Source organism: Nanorana parkeri, unplaced genomic scaffold, assembly GCF_000935625.1.
Source record: "Nanorana parkeri isolate BGI_ZX_2015 unplaced genomic scaffold, ASM93562v1 scaffold666, whole genome shotgun sequence".
Taxonomy (NCBI): Eukaryota; Metazoa; Chordata; class Amphibia; order Anura; family Dicroglossidae; genus Nanorana; species Nanorana parkeri.
This window is the reverse complement of record NW_017306934.1, coordinates 46,427-74,132: the sequence shown is the minus strand read 5'-3', so window position 1 is coordinate 74,132 and position 27,706 is coordinate 46,427. Positions and strand designations below refer to the sequence as shown.

Below are 27,706 nucleotides of genomic sequence, written 5' to 3'. Positions count from 1 at the left end.
TTAAAATATAATAAAAAATAAATGAAAAACAACCCTCTGCATGCAAATAAACGCACACGTCGGACATTGTGTGTGTGCGCTGAGTGCTGCCCTCATTCCTCTGTGCGCTCTCCAACACGCACAATGTGCATTAACAGCGTAAGATCACTTTCCCAGGTAATTTGGGAAAATGGAATTGCCCGCTCAAATCCGCCCCCCCTCGGCGATACTTAATAAAACTGTACTGGCGGGTGGAAAGTACTGTTTGCCAAAAGTTATCTGCTACCCCATACCGCATCCCTGCGCTATGCATTTTTGAATTTCGCTTACAAATTGCGAGCACTCGTTGAGAAGCGCTATTTAGCACGGTTAAATATGTTTTGATTAAAACAGTTCTTTTTTTGTATCGGGACTAGCCCTTGGGCAAGTAGTTTTTTTAAAAATTTCCACACTCCTGCGCATATCATGAGTGCGTTACCCATTTAGAGGAGTTTGCAGGTCAAAAATCATTATATCGATAGATGGAAAATGCTCTAAAAAAGCAGTGGCTGCCAGCTGAAGAGGTAACAATGTTGTCAAAGGATCACCTGCCCTCCATACAGCCTGTCATGGCATTATAGAGATGGTGGTGCTTGCAATGATATCACGGATGGCGCCGGGCAAAAATCAGAGTGAAGATGAAGTGAGCACACACACACAAAAGCTTATTTTTTCTGTGCTTTATTGCACTGTGTATTGTGACATCATGTTGCAAAGTTTTCAGGGTCACGTAGGGCCCCTTCATCAGGTTGACACAGTGGCCAACCTGATGTCACTATATTAACCTGATGAAGGGGCCCTGCATGACCCCAAAACAGTGTTTGCGACATTATGTGACAATACAATAAAGCACAGTAAAAAGAAGCTTTCGTGTGTGCTGGTGATCAATTCACCTTCACTCAGCTGAACAGGTAAACCACCAAAAAATCCCATCAGGGGAAGATTCTTATTGTCCCCAGGTACTTGGTAGATGCACGTGCTGTTAGCTTAACCCTATAGTAAACTGAGGGCTTTGAACATGGAAATCTGGAGGAATAACAATTTTAAATTCTGTGTTTGCAGATGGCTTGTCATCCACAAGAACTGAACACAATGGATGAGAATTCGAATACAATTCACTGGGGACAGCAGCGGTAAGAAAATGAAGAAGATCGTACTTGCTTGTCCAGTCTGTTTTTAGCCATATTCATTTCCTTCATATAATATAAATACAAATGATGAAAGCAATTTCCTTCAGTTTTATCTTGGTTAGTTTGCTTTAAAACTGAGAGTAAAGGGTGCAGTGCAACCAAAGGTCCCGTGATCTTATGTGGCCAAACCACCCAAAACTGATAGTTTGATTATAGGTGGCTACTTGCCCTAGTAGAACACATAGAACCCTTTTACTTACAACAGACTACATAATAGATACTACTGATGACCTTTTTTTTCCCAAAGCCTATACTACTCAAGAACACACGCCTTCCAGTTCCCGAGACCTGCTAAAGTATAAAATATCTTGCTCTCTGCTCTGTGTGAAATCAATGGTTCTCTCTGCAGAGGTCTGCCAGCTAAGTCAGAGCTAAAGCTCGCCAATCAGAAGAAAGCATATGCTTTAATAATTGCAAAGCTACAAATATGACACAAAGGGGTGGGGGTGTTGAACATCTGCAGAGAGGCCAATGCTTCCACAGAGAGAAAGGGTCCTTCTATGGGGACAGACAGACCTTTCTACTCAGGCCTGGGGCTGCTTTGTAAAACTGCAAGACTTTGCACACCTTTTGTTTTAATGTTCCTGGAATGTATTTAGTGGATTCCATTGGGGCCCGAAACTCTAGTTATGATTTATATAATGGTTTAGGCACAGGATAAGTCTCATGCTTGGGTACATTACAGAAAACTGAAGGAAAGGGGCAACAGGCACTGAGAAAAATAAAACATTCAAGTTTATAAAATATATTATATGAAAGATTTCATCCGATCGGCACTGGCTGGAGGGGTTTCAAGAAAGCCACTTGATGCTTCTGGAAAGCTTTGCATACGCTTGCTCTACATATTAATGATCAGACGGGCAATTAAACTGAAGATTGTATGTCCTGGGCTAACCCTATAGCAATGTAGCAGGGGGCACATGGATCAACCGTTTAAAAAACTGATAATAATTCACAGCGCGAAGAATCACAGATAGATCAAATATGACATTATTGCTTTCACCAGAAGGTCAACAGCAGGCCATGCGTCTTGTCTGCAGAGGTGTTCTCCAACTAACTCTCCCAGCCTGACCCGACCCCTAAGAACTCCCAATGTCCATATACGGACCATTATTTGTCACTGGACCCGGATGGGATCTGGGAGCGGCTCACACAGTGACTGACTGCCAGCTCCAGTGCCCTCTAGAGGACAGAATATGGCAGCACCTATAACTGAAGAAATCACGAGTCTGAGGATGATGATGATCAGATGAGATCAACAAATCATGCAGCATATTGTGCAATAGAACACTCTTTACCGTCAGTTTTCAGATACGTTGTAAAGTCACCATTCAATTGATATGCATGGCGTGACGCAGTTCAGCTTGCTGGATCCTTTCAAAAACACCCCAGCACATTGCTCTGCTGAGAGCAAGCCCTGCAGGAAGGCACGGATTTCTATATTACCATACTGTCTGCTGTTTAGCAACACAGTAAATTGCATGGAATCAGCGCTGGACTGAATGAGCCATGATGTTTAATGGCAGTTTGCAGGTATGGCTTTGCTACACACATGCAGGTCAGTCTCTAAAAAGCCATGTTAGATGTTTGGCTTTAAAGCGAAAGTAAACCCTGCAGTCCACCAGCAGAAAATATAATATCACTATTCACAAAGATTATCATATCATTAATAAAGACTCTATACACCTCTATTATTACAATGTTTTGCGGTGCAGGCCATTTTTTCCCCACTACCGCTAAAGCTGGCGCCATCTTGGATTCGTTTTGGCCTTTACTCCCCCATCACTGCTTCCAAACTCCACCAACATCATCCATGCACAGACCCGAGCCAAACTTTCAATGCAAAGTGTACAAATCCAGAGAATGTCATTAGTCACATGGGATTTCAGGAAACAAGAGAGGGATTGCCTTGCCGTGATTATGGCTTTACTATCCCCAACAAGGTGCTCGCTCTGCTGATCTTGTCAAGGCCAGAATGCTGGGACTGAGCCTCAAGCTGTGTGTGCACCAGCGATATCATCAGAAACAGTTACCACAATATCTCAGTATGGGGAAGGATGTGGATGATCACGATACGGTCTACCGATAGTATGTATTATAAGCTTGCCGATGATGTAAAGTTTAAAGATTTTGTTTACTCCCGTTTTAGTCCCCCCAAGTTAGAGCGGGTAAAAAGCGTCCGCAGAGACCACAATGGATGCCAACACAGAGATGGCTCTTCTGCCCGCCAATCCTATGCCTATGGCTAACCTCACATAAATACAGTGTGAACCATCTGCTAGTGACATCACAGAATTCAACCTGTGATATCCTCTTGTGTTTCCTGAAGATGTTCAGATTCCAGTGATATGATAAAGCTGCTTGTGTGTAGCTGCCCTTTAAAGAAGAACTCCAGCCTAAAAACAGTGATATAGCCTGTGATTCCAGAGCTGTTTGGATCTATAAATATAATCAATTAACAAATTTCACTCGGTATCTTCTCAAAAGGTAAATTTGATATGCAAATGTAAAGCCCCCCTATACCAAGCAGCTACGATAGTTACGGGACTTTGTCTTCCCAGCTTCACTGATTGACAGGAGTCATGTGGTGTGCAGGTTCGCCTTGTCTGCCCCCCGCCCCCATCTACATGACAAAGGACAAGAAGGCCTCCGGTTGATTCATGGGAACAGAGCTTTTTATGCCCCATGTTCCTGCATGTTACTATATGCCGAAGAGGAGTGGCCAGACACAGGTCCTAACTTTAAAAAAAAAATTCCACATGTATATAACTGCTACAGTCCAAAGTAAAGAAAGTTATTCCAAAATCATCTTTTTTTAACCATTTTAGAGGTTAAAAAAAAATGCAACTTATGGGAATATAAAGAGAATGCATGACAGAGGATTTAAAGTGACAGTCCACTTCAATGTGCATTTACTACTTTTTGTGCATTGAAGCCTTCAGAGCACTGCACCCGTGATCAGTACGTTGGGGGTGCAATGCACAAACTCTTGCAGTATTTACCTCCTGCCCCAGGTCTGTGTGGAGGCACAGACCTTCTGTTATGGGGATGCGGGTGCAGAATGTGTGGCAGGACTACAATTGCAATGATGTCACCATTCTGCTGCCAGAATCCCCCTCCTGCGGTGGTAGTATTAGCCACTGATGGATCCTTGACCTTGTGACGTATGAAAAAACACCCATGGTGTGGGCTTCAGGGATGGGAAAGCTACCATATTTCAATCTACACCCTAATAAACCCAAATGGGTGCAACGTGAAACATGCACCAAAAAGTGGACTGAGCCTTTCAACAATGCTTTCCAAAGTTTTAGCTGGAGTTCCACTTCAGTTTAAAGAGATACAAAGGAAATAAAATGATATAATAAAGTAGCATTACCCATTTTGTGCATCGGCAGCTAAAATGTCCATAAATCTGAATCAGTTCCTCTGCTTGTACTGTGCAGACAAGCCGTACAAGCTGAACTGTATATGTGCAGGCCTCTATATATACAATGTTACAGTCCTTAGTTGGTAATAAATACAAATGACTACAATATTGCAAATGCCTCTCCAGTGTTTTGTACCATGACATGCTTCTGGATGAATGTACTCTAGATGAAGAAGTCGGCAGGGCTGGACGCATTTGCTCGCCCGTTCTCCCAATCCAGCTCAGGATTATACGTCATCGAATATTTTACTGTTTGATTTAGACATTGATAAATAGCGTCCGGCTGGCTGATATCTGTGAAAGAAGAAAGGATGACAGTAGAATTAAAATGTGCAAACCAAATCATGAAGAGGAAGTTCTGCATTAGAAAAATAAGGCACTATGGTGCAAATTTATGAAACAGTGGCATGCCCTAACCACAGCCATACTGGAGTTTAAAAAACCCCCAAAACCTCCAATACCCCAGTACATTTTTAAAGTTTAGTGGTGTTCTTTTTAATATGCGAGTATCGCTTTTCTCTACACCAGGGGTGGGCAACTCCAGCCCTCCAGCTGATGTGGAACTACAAGTCCCATGAGGCATTGCCACCCCTAATCTACACTGTGGCAGTAAACAGAACAGGTGAAATGTGGGGTAATAATGCCCTGCACAGTGCAGAGACCATAGCCCTCTCTCCTTTATAAATGGGCTCCTATGTAGCACCCTGGGCACCCAGTAAAAAGACTATTACAAGGTGCAATTGCCTGGATCACTTTGCATATGGATATATGTGATCTCTAGAGATCTGTGGAGGAGGGATCTCAGACATCACTAATTGTATTTTCCAAGAAAATTAAAATCTTTCTGAATGCAAGTGATCTCACATCTTCTCATATCACATTGTGCTCCTTCTTGGCTTCTAGTTCTAATCTTAGCATGCCATATCCACAATACAAACTGTCATCTACCAGGTTTGGATTTTAACCGGCAGCTCAGTCCCAACATTTTAGCTCACCTTCCAGGCTCGGAGGCCAGTGGATCATCTGTAAAACTGTCTGCATTAAAATCCAGGGGTTCTGCATCCTGCAGGAGCTCTATTCGATCCCTCTCTGTTCGGTTATCCTGTCTTGTGTACTTTGATGCTGGAATAATAACAAAAATAAAAACAAAAAGTCAAATGGACATTGATGGATAAAATTCTTGAAAAGGGCAGGAGTATAAAGCAGAAGAAGAGGAGAAAACATACACTGAGCAACAATATAAAGAAATTAGATGGGTGATTTTCTTTATTAGAACATCTATCAGTATTACACCCAACAGTGATCTCAAAGTCTGGGCTGACAATGGAGCAGGAGCCATGGATGGAAATACCCAATGGCTAGTCCTGGGGGTGTAGATAGATGCTGCCCGGACACAGTTCCTATATCCTCATGTAAAGATATAGGAGAATTTAGGATAAGAAAAGTAAAACAGACCAGAAGGTCCCTAGTGTCTGAACTCTGAGGTCACCAAGCTGAAACAGAGGGAACTGAGAGATAACCTTTTATTTAGGGCCCCCAATGAGTCCAGTCCTTAGTTAGAACATGTTGTTAAATAGGGCCCTCCTTCAGGATGGGACTAATACTACAGAGGACTTTGGTGTCCTTCAACAGATGATAAAAGGTTGATATCTGACATCACGGGAATCACACATCATTACTGCTATCAACAAGTGTATGTAAACCCGAACAATGAACTTCTCTTATTTGCTTCCTTTTGGTCTGTTCGATATACCACTGAATGTGCTTTGTTATGTCTGTTCAATAATTACAAAAATATACTTATTGATTCTGCCAGAAATCTTGTGAGCCGAACTTCTTGTACACTCTGCCTGTTCCAACTCTTAGCATTGTTCTCTCTGTGTACTGCAAAGCACCTCCCCTGTGTTATGTAGATGAGTAGAGGTGTTGTGTGGTACCAACACCAGCTGTCCTAGGGTGCAACACTGCTCCTCTAGACATACAGTACAGTGAGTGAGTGTTGTCACCTTAGGACAGGAAGTGTGTTTCTGGTAGGATCAACAGGTGATCATGAAGGAAAAATAAATAAATAAAAACGAAAACTACTGGAACCACCATTGTTCTTGGGTTCAGATACACCAGTGGTTCTCAACCTGTGTAACCTCAGGACCCAAATTTGTCCTTGGTCACTAAGTCGTGACCCAAGTTGCACTGCAACGGAACGTGCGGCATTCCGGTACAGAGCATTCCGATGCAGGCTATAGAACTGTGGGTGGGAAAAGCACCTCCCACACCAGAACACATGGTAGGGGCGATTGCGTGGTACAGTGTGTTCATTTCGCAGGACTGTGTGATTAATGCACTGTACTAGTGTGAATGGGCCCTCAAAAACACTGATGGACACGCACGCAGACACTACAAAAGAAAATGTAATTTAAAAAAAATATATTTTTTTAAAGATCACCCAGTCTCCCTATCTCACGAGAACTGGAGTGAATCCTCAGCCTGGGGCCCGGTGTGGGGTGCTGTGCTGTGACAAGAGCTCCATCCGTATGTGCATTGCTTGTACCGCTCCCTTGCGCACTCTGTGGAGGTGCCAAAAGCCAGAATGTGAAGTCGCTCCGGTCCAGGCACCACTACGGGGCACACGAAAGAGCTGTAAGAAATGCATGAATGGATGGAGCTGCCTCACCACCATACCCCTAGCCTACAGCACCTTGAGCAGCGGCACAAGAACTGACAGTGCTGCGCTAGGGGAAGGCAGAGGAGCCTCTCACCTAGAAAAGTGAAAGGTATGCGGTGACCCACTGAACACGGGGTCATACCCACTTCTGGGTCACGACCCACCAGTTGAGAACCAAGGAGATACACTATACAGGTCTGTAGTCTTTCTATTTATTTCAGTGGCAGAGGAAGCTGGTAATGCCACATGGATTTCACGCCAGCATCACTCCTATTCCGGGTGACAGTTCCACTCACATCGGTTGGTGGTCATCTCAGTGTATGTAGGCTCTTTCTGTTCAGAGCTGACATTTCTATTGCGACTGGAATCCTCCCTGTTGGTGGCATAGCGCTCCTTCCACTCCTGCAATAGAAGACCAGTCAGAGGGAAGAACAATCAGTCTCTCTATGGACAGCATACACACTCACACACAGTAAAGTGGGGTATACACGGTTCTATATTTTTCGTTCAACCAGCAGGCTGAATGAAAGAAATAGACAAGATTCCTCTGTCAATGCTCGTGTATCCCCTGCTGTATATGCATTGTATTTTGACAGCGGACGGCTGCTGTCAAAGTACCCAAACACAGCTTGCAACCGATTGGCTGCTAGCTCCATACGGCTGAGAATTTTCCAGCCGGCTCGTTCAATTAGCTGATCCAGGTATGGCGTAGAGAAGAGTGCCAACAGCAGCACCCACGGTATAAATTTCGGCCGGTTCATCAGGAACCAGACAAAATTTGAACTGTGTGAACCTGACTTAAGTGAAGCAACAATGGTTATTTCGCCCTCAGCAGTCAACCAGAATAGTGACAGGTCCTGTTTAAGCTAATTAAGCTGCTTATTTCTAGAGTGACCAGCAGTCTTAAATCTGTCAGTTCGGTTCCTCAAAAAACATGTAAGGCCCCAACACTGGATTTGGTAAGCTGTAGTATGATATCACAAAAAACAATTACAATTTGGTAAATGACCCCTGAACTCCTTGCACAAAAAAAAAAATCATTTAAAAATATACACCTGAATAACCACAAAGGTTATAACTCCAAATGCCTTTGCAGATCCAGATATTACTTTGTAGTCATGGTACATAGTCTGTGCAGAGAACAGGCCCACCAGGCTCCAGCCACTACAGGCTGCCCGCAGAGAACTGCAAGAGGGGGCGGAGACAAGACCAGTCACCCTGCACAAGGAGAGAGAGAGCAGCAGTGAGCGGTCTGTATTACAGGAAGCTCCAAGTCTCCCACTGGATTACTGCATAGATCTGGAAGAAATACACAAAGCTCACCAAGATTCCAGGAAAAATACACATCTTGTATGAAGACAATATCTTCTTATTCAGATTTCCGTGTCCAGTTCTGGAGCCCTCACTAACACTCATTTTGTATTCAGTATTTCATTCATCCCTCTGATCATTCTCAGGTTGGTTTTCTGGGTTAATGGTTCCATGTCTTTCCATCTCATAACCTATGAAGGACATTAGACCCCAACCAAGAAAACCAAAGCTTATGTATGGAACCTTGGCACTTCAGCAGCAGTGAAACTACAAATCCCATTATGCTTTTGCCTCTGAGAGACATGCCTACAGCTGTCTAAGTCTTGCAATGCAAACCAGGGACTTGTAGTCCCACAACAGTTGGAGTGCCGAGGTTGCCCACCACTGATATATAACAAATATAGATAACTCACCCTCCTGCGTGTTTCGCCATCTTCAAGCCTTTGACGTTTCCTCTTTTCTAGAGTAAAAATACAAAGTATAAATTGTTCATATCCTAAAATGAGGGAAAAGAACAGCACCATCCAGAGCAAACACTTTTACAGTCTATGTAAAGGTGCCCATACACTGCACGATTCTCGTACGAGAATCCCGGGAAATCCCGCGATCGTCCGAGAATCGTGCAGTGTATGGAAGGCGTGCGACCCTTCCTACTGTACGGTCGCACGTCTTCCGTCGAACCAGCAGGCTAGAAAACCCGCCGGGAATCATACGATTCTCGGCGAGTTAGTGGCCTGCTGGTTCGTCAACTGCCAAACGGGCTGGTGTGCGCACGCGCACACAGCCCGTTTGCAGTCATCGTAAGCCCGCCCCTCATTGCAGTCATCGTAAGCCCGCCCCTCAGGGGGGCGGGCTTGCGATGATCGCAAGTAGGATCTGCCTGTCCAAGATGGGCAGATCGTACGTTTTTTTAAAGTACTTTACAACCCTCGCAAGACAAAAGTCTTGCGAGGGTTGTAAAGTGTATGGCCACCTTAAACCCCAACAATGAACTTCTCTTACCTGCTCCCGTTTGGTCTGTTTAATATCCCTTTGGAAGTGTATTGTTAGATCTGTTTGATGTGTGAAATGTGTGAAGTGAAATAAACATGATGAGCTGATCAGAAATTCAGAGCTGTCCTGTGTATACTTGTGTGTGTTATCTTGTAGAAGGATTTAACCCTCCTAGTTCTCATCTTGGACTACAGAATGATTAGCCTTTATAATGCAGCGATCTGATCTGCAGAGGGTGGGAGTGGTGGGTAGCTTAGCAAATAACACTGGGCAGGGCTGAAACCACTTAGTCCACATAAGGTTGTGTGTCATCAGCCTAAAACAGGACTTAAAGTGACACGAAACTCAGGAGTTGAACCTTAAAAATCCATTCAAGTACCTTAACTATTAACAACAATGTATCTTATTTGTGTATCACTCGGCTGTAGATCCTCAAATCATCTCTGAATTGGTGCTGACACTGTCCTTCCTTCTGGAGGGGGGCTACTTTTGTTCCCCATGGTGCCTGTGTGTGTTGTAAAGTAGTCCCCACTCCAAGCTCACTCCTGTGATGGACTACAATCTCAGGTTTAGTTACCTAATTTGTATTGAGATTAGTCCATCACGGGAGTGAGCTTGGAGTGGTGACTACTAGACATGTGCACTGGCAAAAAATTTGTTTCGTTTTGATTCGGATTTTGTGATATTTCGTTTTTCAGGATTCGGGTGTGAAAGACGAAATTCATTAGCGGTAGTTTGTTCGAATGTTCGTTTAGTTTCCGTTTCTTATTCGTTTTGTTCATTCATTGCAGCAAAGTGACATTTGAGGGGGGGGGAATGTTTTTCTCCTTCTCTAATGTCACTTTGCCGCAACGTAACGAATGAACGAAACGAATAAGAAACTAAAACAAAACGAATGTTCGAACTAACTACCGCTAACGAATTTCCGAAACGGAAATTCGGATTCGTTATATCTGTAATTCGAATACACCCGAATGTCTGAAAATTCATCCGAATTTCGTTTAGGAACGAAACGAATCGCACATGTCTAGCGACTACTTTACAACACACGGGGACCATGGGGAACACAAGTAGCCACCCTCCAAGAAGGAAGGACAGTGTCGGCACCAATTCAGAGATGATTTGAGGATCTACAGCCGAGTGATACAAAAATAAGATACATTGTTATTAAGAGTTAAGGTACTTGAATGTATTTAGCTCCTGAGTTTAGTGTCACTTTAAGAGTTGCATGCTCTTGCTTTTTTTTTTTTACAATAACATGCTAAACAATACACTGCAGACACACTCAGAAAAAGTGCATTAAAGGGAAATTGCATCTTTTAGAAGAAAAACATAAACACACACTTCAAACTAGAAGAAAATGTGCTTTCATTTTTTTTTTGAGTTTCAGCCATGATCAGTGGATTGCGGATTGTGAAATGCTCCTGCAGACTCTTCCTTCTGTCCCTGTCTATACCTTGGTACAGACATTCAGTAACATGGACGGGAAGAAGAATTAATGGACTGATGGGACATTTAGTTTCTCCATTTACAGATCCTGTCAAAGGGTGGTGATGTGACCATGTTTCATGTTTCACTATGAATATGGAGGGACACACACACGAAACATGTTACAAAACATAAACTTTAACATACAATGGGGGAATTTATCAATACTGGAGCAGTCAGAATCTGGAACAATTTCAACGCTTTACAGAACAAAGGTAGACGTTAATTGGTTACCGTGGGCAACTTCTCCAGATTCTGTCTGCTCCAATTTTTACAAATTCCCCCTCAAGGTACCACCCCAAGCCTTGATATAATTAACTTTGTTAGGACAAATCACTGTGCACATATCTGATAATAAAATTTGCCAGCACAGTATAGTACTTGATTAATTATGGTCAACATTAGACCCTCTCCTATAGTTTGCTGTGTGACTGGGAACATAAACCAAATATAAAAAGTAGGTGCTCTCTAAATTTAGCTGTAGAAATACACTTTATAGCAATCTCCAGGAATTTGAAAAATTAACCCTTGCAGTGGGGCTACCCCCGCCATGCAAGGGTTAAGTGCGGGTTTTGTCTAGGGAGCGAAAATAACAAACATATACTCACCCGATCCTTGGTTGCTAGACCGGTCCCTGCAGCCTCTCTTCCCCCCTCCGTTCTGGTGGTGGTGGTATCTCCCTTTGCATTTTCACATCCAATACACTAAGATGTCATGGACCCTTACACCACAGAAGCCTGGGGTATAAAAGGCTGCAGGGACTAGTCTAGCAGTCAGGCAGGATAAAGGATTAATTATATCTTTGTTTTTTTGCAATACAGAGTTAGCCTCACTGCAAGGGTTACCTTTCCAAATTCCTGGAGTTCCTCTTTAAAAACGGGATAAAAAACGGGGAATATGTGCATGTGTTGCAGAGATGCACTGCATAGGTTTTCTTTGTATTTAGCCCCGACGGACACTTTGCGGCTGATGTATAAACGTTCCATCCTGCGTAAAGCTGGGCACGTGCCATTTCAACAGCATTTCTGCCACAAGATGGAGCGTAAGAATGTCCTATGTCCCTCAGCTCCATATAGTGGGTGAATGGCATTCGCCCAGCTACAAGCTGGATGGAATGTTAATACATCAGCCCCTTTAACCACTTGCTGTCTGGAGCAATTTATTTGCACACTTGGACGATTTCTTAAGGGACCGTAATATACAGGGGTACAGGTACTCCTAGAATGAGATCCCAATAGGTTGGACTTGATGGACTAATGTCTTTAATCAACCTCAAATACTATGTAACTATGTAAGTTAAAATCTGAAATTGTGGCTAGAAAACAGCACCAGACCCCCAAACAATGATATATTTTCTGAAAGCGGAGGCCTTGTAGAATAAAAAGATGCTAGGTGCAATTTTTTATGTTGCACGGTATTTGCGCAAATGTTTATCAAACAAGTATTTTTAGGATAAAATACACTAAAATAAAACTTAGTGCACAGGAAAAGAATAGAATACCCATTTTTTTTTTGGTACAATATAAAAAAAAGATAGGCTCACACCGAGGAAATAGACACCTAACATGTCAAGCCTTAAAATTGTGTACGATTGTGGAACCTGCAAAAAACTACAATAACCAAAATGTCCCATAACGCGACGCTTTAAAAGCTTTCGCTGCTCATCAGTTTAGTGCCAAGAGTGATTGATGGCACTAGAATTATTGCTCTCACTCTGACGCTTGCGACGATATGCAACGTGTTTCTTTTTTGCATGTAAGCGCACCCGATGCATGTTTGCATTTGTATGTGCGTGTACGCGGAGGGACTTTAAAAAAAATGGTTTTAGCATGTTTTTACATGTTTTTCATTTTTTAATTTACTTGTTTTTTAAAGTAAACTTTATTGCTATCACATAGGGGATAACAAGTCCCCAATGTAATAGCAAATATGATGTAACAGGCCCTTTTTTATGGAGACATTAGGGGTCTTTCAGAACCCCAATGTCACCCAGGGGCCCCAAAGAAGCTGATGAAGCAGAGATCTGCTTTTCCAGGCTCTAGGAGCTGGAGAATGTGTGCAATACACATCCCTTCCATGTCTAGTGATCGGAGGAGAGATCAGCGGCTAGAAGTTTGCTGATCTCCCTCCGATCGATGGGGGGAGATCTGCTGTGCTGGTCCTGGGCCCGCACGAGGGACAGCGGAATCAGAATAGCAAGCGGTCGCAGCGGGGGGCACACATTCGGCCCTACCATACAAGCAATCCGGCGGTTGTATCTAAACAGCCATCACCGGCTGTCTAAAATGATACCAAGAACACAGCTGTTCTTGGTATAACTGCTTCAGGACCAGGACATATTTTAACGGTGGGCGGTCCTGAAGTGGTTAATTTAACGTCCATCATGTATTTAAGAGGTCAGTCCACCCAAACATGATATTTGTTTCTGGTAGATGCTGGAGAGTTAAAAGCAAAGTGCTGTTTAGAAAATGAAACCTTGTTTAACATTCAACGTCTGTTTGTCAGACACTTAGATGTTCCATCCTTCTGAAAATAACTTCTAACTATAAAAAGAACCTACCTCTTCTGATCAACTCCTTCCCCTCATCAGTTAGGTCAGAGGTCATGTCGTTGTCCCCCATAAACTGCTGGAAGCCCAGTAAATTCAAGCAGCGAGTACCCAAACTAACAAGAGAATACAGAGAAGTGATTAAACTCTTACAGTAATCAAATCTACCAAAAGATCCGTACATACATTAAAAATATACCAAGCTAGAATATAAGAATTAAAAGGGGTTCTAAACCCTCCATTTTTTTTTGCTTATATCTACTGCTAGCAAGCAGTAGATATAGGCAAGAAGTTTAAAAAAAAAAACAGCTTAAAATCATTAAAAACTTACCTCGTTATCGCCGCTCGTTCCCGCGCCGAGAATCAGGAACTGCTCGTACGGCCGCAAAGGATCTTGGGGCGGGCGCATGCGCAGTTCCGATTCTCGGCCGGGAGACGAGCAGAGACGCAAGGTAAGTCTATGGACGCGTGCACCCGCCTGCAGACAACGCTAGATCGGAGAGACAGGGCAGTCAGCGCTGGATCGGAGTGACGTCACACCGCTGGAGGGACAAATGAAAACATGGGGAAAGAAGAGGAAGATCGGAAAAAGAGACATCATTTAAGGTAAGTGCTAACATTTACATGGGGGGGAGGGAAAAAAAATTTGCCTTTAATGTCACTTTAAAGGGCAACTCCTCCAAGAGCTTAGCAGTGACGTTCCTGGTTTATAGCAAATCGTAACCCAAAAATGTCATATATTGCAGCGTACCAATGTTTAGATGTGGTGGCTGCACTTGTTTCCTATTTTCAGGCTAATAACATTTTCACCAAGTACAGAAGGCACCTGTTTAAATTATTTTGCTTTGTGCCAAGCTCACAGGAAGTGACAAGGACGTTACACAAAAGACATGATCTTGCCATAAATGTAGATTATTGTTCCCATCAGCCCTAATGTAATGGAGATGAGCAAAGGCAGGTTGAATGGCAACCATGGCTTCCCTATAGGTACAGTGGAGGAAATAAATGTAACCACCCAGTGACAGGAAGTGTGTTATTTACACGATAACCAGTTGAAAATAAAATGGAAAAAAAAACCCCAGAAGACAATGAATGCAGCCACCAGATCTGCAATATATTTTTGGGTTACATACACTGAGGCTCCATTCACACCTGATCGGCTGTCATCGCGTATTCGGCTGTACAGATACGCGCGGGGCCGCTCTAAGCAAAAAAAAATACAATGCACTTCAATGTGCATCGTTACAATGTGCAACAGTACAAGCGTGATAATCCGTCGGATTCCGCACATTCGCTGCTACCCTGTTTTCCCAAAAATAAGAACTAGTACTATTTTTGGGAATTGCTAAAATATAAGACCTACCTCGAAAATAAGACCTAGTTGTGACCATTCCCAGGGCCAGTGGTGGCATAAGGGGAAACTTGAAGAGCCGCGGGAGAGGCAGGAGAGAATCAGAGGTGCCAACTAAGCAAGGCGGCACCGGAGGGAGCAGAGCCGCATAAGCTGAGGCCTGCCACAGGCGGAGTGATTTCCAATCCACTCTGCCTGTGAGGAATCGATAGTGAAAGTGCGCTTCGCTCATTCTGGCCAGCGATTGGTTAGCAAATTGCGCTTGGAAAGGTACAGCACCCCTGATTGCCCTGATCACCATATTTGTGTACATGAATACATGTAGACTGTTGTACATAAAAAAAATAAAAATAAGACCTACCCAGAAAATAAGACCTAGGTGTGTTTTTTTGAGCCAAAAAAATATATAAGACAGCGTCTTATTGTCGGAGAAACACGGTATTTAATAGCCGCAAACGAGTGGCATCCATGCGGATTTTAAAATACCGTTTTCGCCCCGCGCGGGAACCGCAAACGCCATATGTGAATGCAGCCTGTAAATTGGCTATGAACTCCACTGGCATATTCTGGTGAAACCTGGAGTCACAGCTCTTGTGGTCTGAGATAATTAGGAACAGATTACAGTGTAAGCATCCTACTGGTGGGAGGCCAGCCAAGGAAATACACACAAAATTAGAATTTCCATCTGAAATAATATCAAGTGAGAACTACAGCCAAAAGTTTTTTTGGTTTTAGTCCTCTTTTGGGTCAAAGGAGTAGACTTACTAATTTCATCTTGTGATCCAATGTCAGCATCTAGCAAGCTACTGCCCTGTATATGCTGATAGCGCAGAGCCGTGCTGCAGCCAGGAAAGACCCCCAACAATATTGTCGAGATCCACCCCACTGCCCGATTGACAGCAGGCTCTGCCCCTCTCTAGCCAGAGCCAGCTGTGCCCGACCCCTCTCCTTTACATTCCTCCAAAGAGCGCCGGAGGACCATAGAGGTGAGAACTCTGCGTGGAGTGGTGACTGACAATCACTGCTCTTTGCAGGGAGAAGACCGTGAGCTGAGCGAACATTCAGAAATCAAATTTCTTGAATGAAATTCTACTGGTATATAGCCAGCGTATCTATTTTCATGACCAAATGACAACAGTACTCAGATTTATACACCAAATCACAGTGTTAATAATATGATACAACTGGAGGGTATCATAGTGCTTCTCTTACTTGAAATACGTGGCAATGCAGAGGAGGACGACCAGCATGGGATAATATATATAAAATACATCAGCAATAAGTGGCAGAACCTTTAAAGATCCCATAATCTATAAAAAGAGACAAAAGCAGGTTAGCGATCAAACAATATACCATGTAACTGCTTTCATGATAAGATGATGTACTTACTGAAGTGTAGGCAGTCTGCTCGGAGTTCTGGTGAGAAATGGATCCATCCATATGAGTCAGACCCAGAAAATTCAGACACAGCGGAGGAGTCAAACGGCAGAATAACCTGCGGGAAAGAAAGGATTTATAGTTAAGATAAAGTCAGCAAAGTGGAAATATGAAGCCTACTATAAGAAGTCTAAATACACTTGGGCTGATTAAACAAATTAGAAGGAAGAGAAATGGGGAAGTGATTTAATATATAAAACCACCAAGATTGTCTAACCTGCCCTGAAGAAAATCAGAATACAAATGTGATTGGTTAGCAGTGAGAGCACACAGGCTTACTAATTTGAGCCCAGCAGAACTTAGGTGAAGAGAATGAAGTTCGCACATTATTATGCTCTATGCAAACCATACAGATTGATTCAAAATGTGTTTCCAGCTTAAAGAAAAACTTCAGGCAAATCAAATCTTAACCCTTACAGTGGGGCTATCCCTGCACTACAAGGGTTAAGTGCTCTTTTTGTCTAAGGAGATAAAATAACTAGGGCTGCGGAAATTAACGATTAATCGTTAAACTTTTTGATCGATTAACATTCTTTTGATCGCTAATGAAAACACTCACCTCTCCGCCGGCTTCCGGGAGTCCCGTCGGAGATTCGGTGACGTCACAGACATGGGCGTCACCGGACTCCTCCCGCCTTCCCTTCGTTAGCCGACGGAGCCACTTGGGCCGGTGAGTTTGCCCAAGAAACTTCCTGCACGAGCGCCAGCCAAGGCATTGGCCTATACACATACACACAGCAATGAAGTAATAAAATGAACTAGGATCACACTAATCCAGCACGTTATTATTCTGAGTTGCCCCACTCAAGCGGCGGCCACATTGAGTGGGGCACACGAGATAAATAACGTGCTGGATTAGTGTGATCCTAGTTCATTTTATAACTTCATTGCTGTGCTGTATGTGTATAGGCCAATGTAGTTGGATCTGTATGTGCGTTATAATTAATCGAAATTAATCGATTAAAAAAAAAAAATTTGATTAATCGAACACAAAAATTTTAAATCAGTACCAGCACTAAAAACAACAAGTTATATTCAGATGAACCACGATCCTGGCTTCTCCCTTCAGCCTGGCTGCCCCTTCACTCCAGCGGTGGAATGTCCCTTGGCGTCTTCACATTCTATACACCGTATAGAACATGATGATTGACTGGACCTTAGATTGCTGGAGCAGAGGCAAAGCGAGGCTGAAGGAAGCAGTCAGGATTGTGGTTCGAGTGAGTATAACTTCGTTATTTCTGCTTGAAAACCAAGCTATCCACCTGTGCAGTAGCATGTCATGCTGCAGAACCATTCTTCATCTTTGAAGCTACACAGTCAGAAATCCAGGACAGGGCTGTGTGTTCCGTATGCATTTCAAGGCTTTATTTGTAGGAGGGTGACCCACTGCAAGTAACTGACCGTTACTGGTTATCTGATGTTCTGGGAACACCACCTTTTCCAGCTTTTAAATATGATCACAGTATGCCTGGACCTGCTACATGCATGCTGTTGGGAACCTAAAGAGTTGGGAGGGCCAATTATGCAGGCAATGTCATCATTTAGCACCCTCTTCCTGTTCTATTATCCGTTTCATACACTATGGGCTCCCCTTTGTCCAGTCATGCCCCTCTACGGTCAGAGAGGATACCTGGTGATGCCTAGCAGTCAGAGTAAATGCTGCAATCCTTGCTCAGAAGCTCAACTTTGGAACTCAGGACTGGCCGACAGTGATCTTAGGTACGCTAGCTTACCGGCCATGCAGTAACAGGTTATAGAAGGTGCTGCTTAATGAGAAGTGGCAATATGCTATAGTGCGTGTGGGCAGGTGCGATGAACCACAGCATGTGGTAGGGAGAAGCAAGTATCGGACCCACCTAGAAGGGAGAAATACCTCCAGGGGCTAGAGAGAAGCAATGCAGTGGTGTTTCAACACCTGGGCCACTGGAAAAGTAAGTATATTGCATTTTATTTTACAGGCTGTGCATAGTGTATGAGTGACCCTGTCACCACAGGGTCATACACTTTGCACACCCTGCAGTGGTAATGCAGTGGTGTTTCAACACCTGGGCCACTGGAAAAGTAAGTATATTGCATATTATTTTACAGGGCGTGCAAAGTGTATGACCCTGTGGTGACAGGGTCACTCATACACTATGCACAGCCTGTAAAATAAAATGCAATATACTTACTTTTCCAGTGGCCCAGGTGTTGAAACACCACTGCATTGCTTCTCTCTAGCCCCTGGAGGTATTTCTCCCTTCTAGGTGGGTCCGATACTTGCTTCTTACTACCACATGCTGTGGTTCATCCCACCTGCTCACACGCACTGCTGCAGCTCTGTGGATAGAAGTCTGGGTTAGAAGACTAAGTACTCTCATACATAAGTCTGAAAGTCCATTTCACCAGCAGGTGGTGCTATAGGCAAAATATAAAACTGCCCCTTCAGCTATGTGACTGGGGCAAGTGACGAGGTACGGTTTCTGTTAATCCATTTAACAGAGATAATGTAGTAAAGCAGTCTGATCCTCTTACATGCCGCTGAACAGGAGGCTGTACGCATCTGTCTGATGATGTGATGCAAAATAATAATAATTGAAAACTCGGATCCTGAAGACTGTAGAATAAACGCAGATACTCAGGAAGAATATGGTGAGGAAGCAGGCCACCTGGAAGTGAGATAAAGCCAGTAATGAGATAAAATGGAACTGTTCATAATTAACGTTGTTCACTACAAAAATTGTACAGCATAAGGACATGGACTGCCAGAACCTAGTGAAAGACAATCGTTAAAGAGACAGAGTCCCTTTGCCCATTCAGGGCACCAGGCCTGGTGTCAATTATCGATACTTCTGGTGTATGAGGGAGCATTTGTCCTCTTTCAATGTACTCAGGTCTAGCAGCCAGCGGGGTTATGGTAAACATTAGGGATGCACCAATACCATTACAAGTATCGGTGCCAATACCGAGTATTTGGGCGAGTACTGGTACCTGCCCAAATGCTCCGATACCTTCCCTGATACCGGAACTTCCCGTCAGAGGAAGATTTTGTGTGACCGGCAGAGCCGTTTGGGAACATGGAGCCAGCTTCCCGGCAATCAGGCTAGTAATGGCTTGCCTCCCTGATTGGCCAGGATGCCGGCTCCATGCTGATTGGTTGGGAAGTTGTCTTCCCAGCCAATCAGCATTGAGCCAACAAAACAGCTGCCTCCTTGCTGATTGGCTTGGAAGTTCTGCCAGCTCGATGCTGATTGGCTGGGAAGCCGGTTTCTCGGCCGATCACAATCAAGCCGGCCAAACAACATGGAGTCGGCTTCCCGGGCAATCAGGAAGCCGGGTGGCATGTCATTACCCGTCGCCCTGATTGCCAGCGGAAGCACTGGTATCGACGAGTACCAAAAGCAAAATATTGGTACTAGATACTGAAAAACTGGTATCCATGCATCCCTAGTAAATATAACTCCCCAGCCCATTTCTTAACATAATATAGAAGGGGGAAGATGGGTAGGATTTTTAAGCAAATAAAAAGGTAAACAGCAATTTGTAGATATTGTTTAAAAGTTATTAAGTGTGCGTTATCCCAATTAGGCTGCAAAAGTGGAAAAACACTTTAAAACCGCAAAGTTCCTACTCACCTCAATATAAATATAATTGTAAGTTCTCTCTGCTTGTTGAATAAACACAGCAAAAAGAGACAGGACCGGGTGGGTGCTAAAGAATGTGCACTCTGACCACACAACCACAGCAGAGACTAGAGCCAGGACGATGGCCAGGATCCGAAAACACCAGGGCCTGAGCAGACACTCCCAGTACCACTCTGCAAGACAAAAGACGCCAGAACACATTTTATTCAGGCACTTTCCCGCTTTACAGAGAACCCTTCAAATCAGTGAAGTAACTTACAATCTAACATCCCTCCACAGTCACACAAACAGAAAGCACAATGGGTGTAAAAGCCAATTCACAACCCATTTCCATCATTCTCTATTTTGGAAGACCGTCTATGAAGGATCCATCTGAATGACATATTAGGCAAACTGGCAATTTGCAAAGTTTTTCCAGTCATTAAATAAATGTACATTAGGCTTGTTCACTCTTCAGGAGAACCATACAATTTATGAAATCAGGATCACAATTTTTTGATGTGTCTGGATATTGTCATTCAGATCTGTGATGTTTGGAGAATTGGTGCAGACACACATGGTCTTCAGCTGCCATGTAAAGGTGATGTCTGGGCTTCTAATGTGTGGTTGTACCTTTTAGGAGTATAGGGTATCCTCCATGTGAGTTTCCTCCCTGTGTGTGCACTGCTATATCTGTTCCACAATCGAGGACTCAAATAGTATAGCGTTAAAGATCACACATATCACAGGTGTTTTGCTGCGGCAATGTAGCTTCCGCATGTATTTGCAAATGTAGGTAAAACCTACACTGGGGACCCCCTTTGTGCAATTCTGTATACAGACCATCCTATGAAACTGTATGATAATTCCTCAGATTAGACAAGTCTGCATGAATATGTTGAGGCAAATCAAAAAAAGGTTGCGAGTTTGTCTTTAAAGCGGAAGTTAACCACTGTGTGATAGGTGGGTTTTTGCCCTAATATGCTAATATATACAACATGCTTACCTTACCAGCGTGCCCCTCAAGTGTTGTTGGATCAATCTTGGTCCCCTGTACCCACCATTTCTGCCACCGCTGTCACTTCCAGCTTCCCAGGCCTCCTCTATGGCCATTGCGTGGCTACTGATGATGTAACTCCTGCACATGTGCATAAGAGTTACATCTTTCCTGGCATCAGGCTCACTCACAGCATCTTAGAGATGCCATGAATGCGCCAAGTGTGTACACTATGCACAGAAAATAAAACGTCATTGGGGGAAAGGCCCACCATCCCAGCAAATTTATTTTGTGTCACTTTACGTGTATGTACAGCTTAAGTTTTTTTTATTTTCTAGCTTGGAATGGGAGTAGGAAAGGATTACAGACCTAGACAATGTTTTTATTGCCATTTCGGTCCCCACTGGAGAGATTTCCCCTCTCAATCTATGTTGGTGACCACCGTCACCAGGACAGAAAGTGATGGGAGAGCTAGAATTTTACAGATGTCACCAGAGCAGAAATGGAAAGGGAGATCTTCCAATAGGGACATCTCTACTAGTAAATACTGTTTAAGAGTGGAATACCCCTTGGTAGAGACTTTCTGTTAATGTCTCCCAGACAGGATGTGAAGGGAAATCTCCCCAACAGGACACAGATGGCAAGGCAAAAATAAATGAATAAAACATGGTTTTAACCCTTCACTATTCTATCCAAAAAGGTTTTTACATTTTTATGTAGAAAAATGTACACACACTTTAAGTGATCATTGATTTCGCTCATCCCCAGAGTGAAACCACTCCATAGCAATATGAAACAAAGAATGTACAAACTCCATGAAAACATGGAGACATCAGACACTTTTCGGCCAGTGTTTACAAAAATTTGGTCAACAATCTTTATTGCTCCAATTATATTCAGAAATACCTGAAAATTAAAACGTTTGATCTGAATATATGAACTACCAACATGGTTTTCCACTTTCCAAAATGTTAACACGAACCCAATAAGCTAAACCAACTCCTGACCCATGGGCTCTATGCCAAGTGTCTTATTGCCCTGATGACTTCATAAGTTCAGTGACTTTCCAAAAAGTGGTAATTGGCCTAATTAAATGTTCCTACACTATTATTAACACATAATATTAACACATGTTAAACATAACTGCCAAATAAGAAGATTCTCAGTGAGGACCATGAAATTACTACTCTGCAGTGTATGACATGTATACTGCTCATACCAACAACAGGAGTATAGAATCGGCGGGTGATCCAGCTTTCTGGTTCCTGTGGGGGGAAGGTGTGCACAAAATGTCTGGCAGCACTTGTCTCATTTTTAGCGACATCTTCCAAATGAAAAGCTTGTTCCAGCAGAATGCGCCACTGAACCTGAGTCCGGTGATGTCTCTGGACTGCATAGATTGCCTGTGGATAAACAGATAAAACATAATTGTCATCAGGTAAGCTAGGCCTGTATTTCTCCACTGTATCCAACTGTTCCCCTTCAAAGTACATGCATAGGAATTTTTTTTTTTTTTTAAGTTTTGGATAGGGGAGGGAAGGCTGAAAAACAAAAACCCTTTTCAGTTTCTACTTCGCAGTCTGTGTCCTTCTGAAGTAATTTCCTTTCACTTTCTGTTAGATAGAAGCAACAGGAAGTGAGACAAAATCTCTGCAAAATGTGGGTAATTCCCCTCTTAGATAGTTGGCACTGGAACAAGTGTCCTCATTAAAAGACTTCCCCTTACCTCCATTATTGGATAAATTTTTATTTTTTTGCCGTCTTTGTTCCCACGGGGGGTTCTCCCTTCACATCCTGTCAGGAAGCAAGAGAAGCTGACACCAGGACAAACAGACTCTCCCCAGTGGGGACACAGACAGGTATAAAAGCCTGATAGGGGTTCTAATCCCTCACCACTTTCAACAAAAAAGGGCTTTGCCTATACATACATTTTAATAAAATCAACTGTTCACACTTTCTTTTTAAATCCCGTAAAAATCAGGGGTCAAGTTATTTCTGAAGATCCCAGAATGGTTTTTTTCCTCACCGAGGTCCAAGTTTCTCTTGCTCCAAGTAGATTAGTCTCATGCATTAGATGCAAGTTGTCCTTGATCAACTGGTATGGGACAGGTAAAGTAATTGGCCTCATCAATTTGTCTGACTGGTTGTCTAAAATGCTTCTGAGAGATCACGTCACAAAAACTGACACTAAAGAGACCTCCTGCTATGTCTGATGTACAACAGTGGTCACAGTTACCTGTTTATGAAGTTTTACTAGTGTCTTCTCACTGGGATAGTTTATATTCTTTTCTTCAAAGTCCTCATAATCATCCATATTCCTTCCCATTTTCTCCTGGTACTCGGTGGGACACTAAGAAAGAAATACTCCAGATAAATCCAAAAGAAGAAAAATCATACATATGAACATTCCCATCCTGATGATTAGTACCCACAACAGGTATAACAGAGCTAGAAGTCATAAGTTGGGGTATCTAAAAGAAGTATGCAGGACTGTATCGTCTATGATGGGATTTAAGGTGTATGGTACCCAAAAATGTATGGTTTCATCTACCCTGTTTCCCCGAAAATAAGACCTACCCCGAAAGTAAGACCTAGCACTATTTTTCAAGATTCCTGTAATTTAAGACCTATCCCGAAACTAAGACCTAGTTTGGTGGTAGCATGTGAGGGGGAACGTGAAGAGCAGGAGAGATGGTGTCAGCCTGCAGGGACATGTTGTATTAAGGGGATGATGGAGGACTACCTCCGGCCAGAGCAGTGACAGGGAGCACTCCAGTACCATACTTCACCAACTGCTGTCCCCCTGAAGGCACTGCTTAATGTAATGGTACTGTTCTGTGTACCGGTAAATGGTACCGTACTTTACCGCGCTGTCCACTGTCTGATGTCCCTACTGCGGCACCGCTGGTACCACTGTCCCTGATGGCAAAGCATGCCGGCGCTACAGAAAGCAAGGCTGCGGCGGCGGAGGGAGCAGAGCCGCATTAGCCAATATTCCTCTATAGCGCCAGTTACTGTGACAGGTGGAGTGATACCAGATAACTTTAAATTGTTGTACTTTTTGTTGCACAGTAAAAAAAAAAATAAGACATCCCCTGAAAATAAGACCTAGTGTGTTTTTTGGGGGCAAAAAAAATATAACACAGTGTCTTATTTTCGGGGAAACACGGTATATGCGTGTTTCTCTATGTGGATGTTCATCATCGGTTAGCTTTTCATTGCCTCAGAAATACCTGGTGATCCTGCCAGTCCCCCCTTCTTCCTTGTAAAAGGACTACTCCAAGCGCAGAAACAGATCTGTGTTTGCATGGTCAGTTTGCATTCCTGGGCTTGTTGCTGGGAATTATAGGACACTGCGCCATGACCCCCACCCGCCCTGCTGGATTGCAACAAACAGGCAGGGAACATATTTCTCCCATGTGTGTGACTTAAGCCCAACGGCCCACTATGTGACATACAGTCAACTGCCTGCCATTTGTCACGTAAGCCATAGACAGGGAATGTACTCCCACCCCCCGCGGGAGTGTGTGAGTAAGCTCACCGTCATAACTGCAGCTGCTCCTGGAACGCAGCAAACAGATGGGGAACACACTTCCACCAATGTGCGTGACGTAAGCCCGCCTGCCGTGTGACTTAATTCTCCCGACCACTGTGTGGAGCAAGGCCAGCCACTGCATAACATAAAGATGGCTACTGTGTGACGCAAGGTCTGGACACCCTCCTGCCATGTGTGACGTAAGCAGACACCCCCCAATGTATAGTGAAGAGGGACAAAATTGTGCATCATGTGACCACCGAATAAAGATAAACAATGATTTCTTCTTTTTAAATAAAATGTGACCCGACCCTTATAATACTATTTGCTGTATTACAATGGCCTTTTAAAGCAGTGTGTTAAATACTTTACTCATTCACTAAACAATGTTTCCAGCAATACTGATAACATGTCACATCTGATCAGCTCAAATGAAATCATCATCAATAACTGTTGCTTTACCTTCCTTAGGATGGTGTCAACACACTTGCGCAGGGGATGGTTGTACTTGATGCATTCATTCACTTTACGAACTTCCTGTAGAGAAAACATGACATATGACATATTGCCAGGTGTACTTTGTGCCTTGGCGACCTGTGCGATTCTGGGCATAAGGCCTAAGTCACGTTCATTTTATTTATCAAATAAGTCTAAAAGGGAAAGACAGATGGACTGCAGTACTATGTTAAAGTACATTTGTGTATGTGTAGCATTTGACAAAGTTGTGTTTTTGCAACACGGTTCTGACTGATCATCAAAGACAGATGACAGTGATCACCAGCTGTGAGTTGATCGGTTTTATTGTGCCTAGGTCTGTTAGTAACAGTCCGGTCACAGAAAGAGCACAGTGCATATAAACATGCAGCTCCACGTTAACTTTCCAACTGCACGTGTTAAAGTAGAACTATACTCTTAAATGTTTTTTCAATAATAAACCCAGGTCAAACAAACATACATTGCCCAGCAAAGTATTCTGAAAAGCTGGCTCCAATTCTCTCAGCTTAGCTTCCCTGAACTTCCTGTCCATCACAAGATCACAAGCAACACAGCAGTCTCCAGCAAATGTTCATCTACTATTTTGAAGGAAGAAAAAGGGAAGAGGAGTGGGGAGAGTGCCTTGCTGTCCCTGTGTGATTGTGAAGACACACACACACACATACACACACCTCCATGGGACCCTGCAAGGGAAAGAAGCCAGTCAAAACAGGATATCGGGTCCAGTGCTCAGGGGACCAGCTGATTCAGCAGGAAGTTTAAAACTTTTAAACATCAAAAAGTAGCATCCACTGTAAGTGATTTAGTCACCATTTGGAATAGCTTAAAAGGAGAACTATGGGGTTAGGGCTTTTCCCCATAGTTCTCTGCAGGGTAACGGGAGGACACAAACTAGCTCAGTCACCCTAAGCTCAGTATACCGCGAGCTTAGGGTGACGGGATGTCCAGATCCACCCAGCTGCGTGAGTGACAGCTGGCTCTGCCTATCTAGGAGGCAGAGCCAGCTGTCCCCGCCCCCTCCCCCGTCCGTTCCGCCAGTCAGCGCTAGTGGATCGAAGCGGGGAGGTGGGAATCTAGACCCTCCCCTGTCACGGCAGAGAGCCGTGAAATGATCCAGAAGTGAGCGAACACCGGTATGTGTTCGCTCACTTCCCGATCTACTGAACCGACCTGTGACAGTCTAATTGTCACAGGTCGGCTAGAACTATGAGGTGAGTGAAAAGCACTCACCTCAGCCGAGTTGAAACACCGAGAAGATAACTTTGATAAGACCGGATTGATAAGACCGGATTTTATTGGACAGAATACTCCTTTTCCTCAACTTTTTTTGGCCCATCATATACCTACTGCTTGTGGACCTTCAGGGTTAAGGATAAGGAACAGACAGCGGTTAACCGGCATTTGCATTGCCAAGGAAATTTCTAAATGCTGAACAACAATGCGGACTGACCTCCATGACATCCTCCAAGTTCTCCTCGGCATCAGCTTTCTCTGTCATAAGTTTGGCTGCTTTAAAATAAGTCTTCATTAGCAGATAGCCTTTCTTTGTCCCATTCCAGTGTGATCGGGGGATTTCTACCAGGCCATACCCCATCAGCAAGACTAGGAGGAACAGACCCCATGTGTTGGCTGCAGCTATCCCAATGGTCTGCAGCTGGTACCTTCAAACATAAAGATCAATGGATTTCAGGTGAAACTTGTTACACAGAACAGTGGATGGTGTTGATGAAGTACAACGTGAAAATATCAATGCAAAAAAAATGTACAACTGTGGTCATGCTTTAACTAAATACTACAAAACCAACTCATTTCATACACCTGCTACTCAGATGAAAGAAAACAAAAGAATCTTAGAATGTTGTCTTTTAGACTAAAAACTGACATTTTCATACATTTACACAGTTCCTCCATTTACTGCAATAGCCACTAGATGTCACCACTCACCACTATAGACTCTTATCCATTCCGTTTTCAATCCATTTATTAAAAGTAGAACTCTAGGTAAACAGAGAAGACCCCCCCTACCCAGGCTCTGAGTGAAGCAGGCCACACACCTATAGATTATCTGCAGATTTTCTATGGTCAGATGGAAAAAGTGCAACAGATTCCTCCATCTACGCAAAACTGTGTGGATGGAGGAATCTCCCACTGGGCCAAGCTTCAGTATCTTGTTAGTCGGCCCCGCTGGCTCTAAAAATAGCCGAACAATCTGATTGGATGCTGGCATTGTTCAGGTGTTTTGAGAGCCAGCGGGGCTGACTAGCAAGATACTAAAGCTTGTCTCAGCGGGAGATTCCTCCGTCCACACAAATCTGCAAAGTGCAACAGATTCCTCCATCTACACTAAATTGTGTGGATGCAGGAAGCTTGGCCCAGCGGGAGATTCCTCCATCCATCTGTTGCACTTTTTCCATCTGACCATAGAAAATCTGCAGATAATCTATAGGTGTATGGCCAGCTTAAAGGAGAACTATGAGGTGAGTGAAAATCACTCAGCCTCATAGTTCGAGCCGCCCTGTGAAAATTAAACTGTCACAGGTCGGCTCAATAGATCGGGAAGTGAGCGAACACATAGCGTCGCTCGCTCACTTCTCGATCTATCCCTGCAGAGAGCCGTGACCGTCACTCACGGCTCCCTGCAGGGATACCCCG

At 43.6% G+C, this 27,706-nt stretch overlaps 1 protein-coding gene across 2 annotated transcripts in view; it reads right to left on the bottom strand.

Annotated features, from left to right (window-relative positions):
* Nucleotides 1–4,588: 4,588 nt before the first annotated feature.
* The window catches only part of LMBRD2 (LMBR1 domain containing 2), a 44,390-nt gene continuing 21,272 nt past the window's right edge, over nucleotides 4,589–27,706 (bottom strand). For both annotated transcript variants that reach the window (XM_018563463.1, XM_018563464.1), the window contains exons 5-17: nucleotides 26,505–26,715; nucleotides 25,022–25,096; nucleotides 23,261–23,374; nucleotides 22,244–22,427; nucleotides 20,040–20,221; nucleotides 18,940–19,073; nucleotides 16,378–16,483; nucleotides 16,201–16,298; nucleotides 13,650–13,753; nucleotides 9,022–9,068; nucleotides 7,594–7,699; nucleotides 5,631–5,757; nucleotides 4,589–4,929 (exon numbers count right to left, since the gene is read on the bottom strand). In XM_018563463.1, the coding sequence (XP_018418965.1) occupies nucleotides 4,863–4,929; nucleotides 5,631–5,757; nucleotides 7,594–7,699; nucleotides 9,022–9,068; nucleotides 13,650–13,753; nucleotides 16,201–16,298; nucleotides 16,378–16,483; nucleotides 18,940–19,073; nucleotides 20,040–20,221; nucleotides 22,244–22,427; nucleotides 23,261–23,374; nucleotides 25,022–25,096; nucleotides 26,505–26,715 (1,555 nt within the window). In that variant the 3' untranslated portion in view covers nucleotides 4,589–4,862. The remainder of the gene's footprint in view (nucleotides 4,930–5,630; nucleotides 5,758–7,593; nucleotides 7,700–9,021; nucleotides 9,069–13,649; nucleotides 13,754–16,200; nucleotides 16,299–16,377; nucleotides 16,484–18,939; nucleotides 19,074–20,039; nucleotides 20,222–22,243; nucleotides 22,428–23,260; nucleotides 23,375–25,021; nucleotides 25,097–26,504; nucleotides 26,716–27,706) is intronic.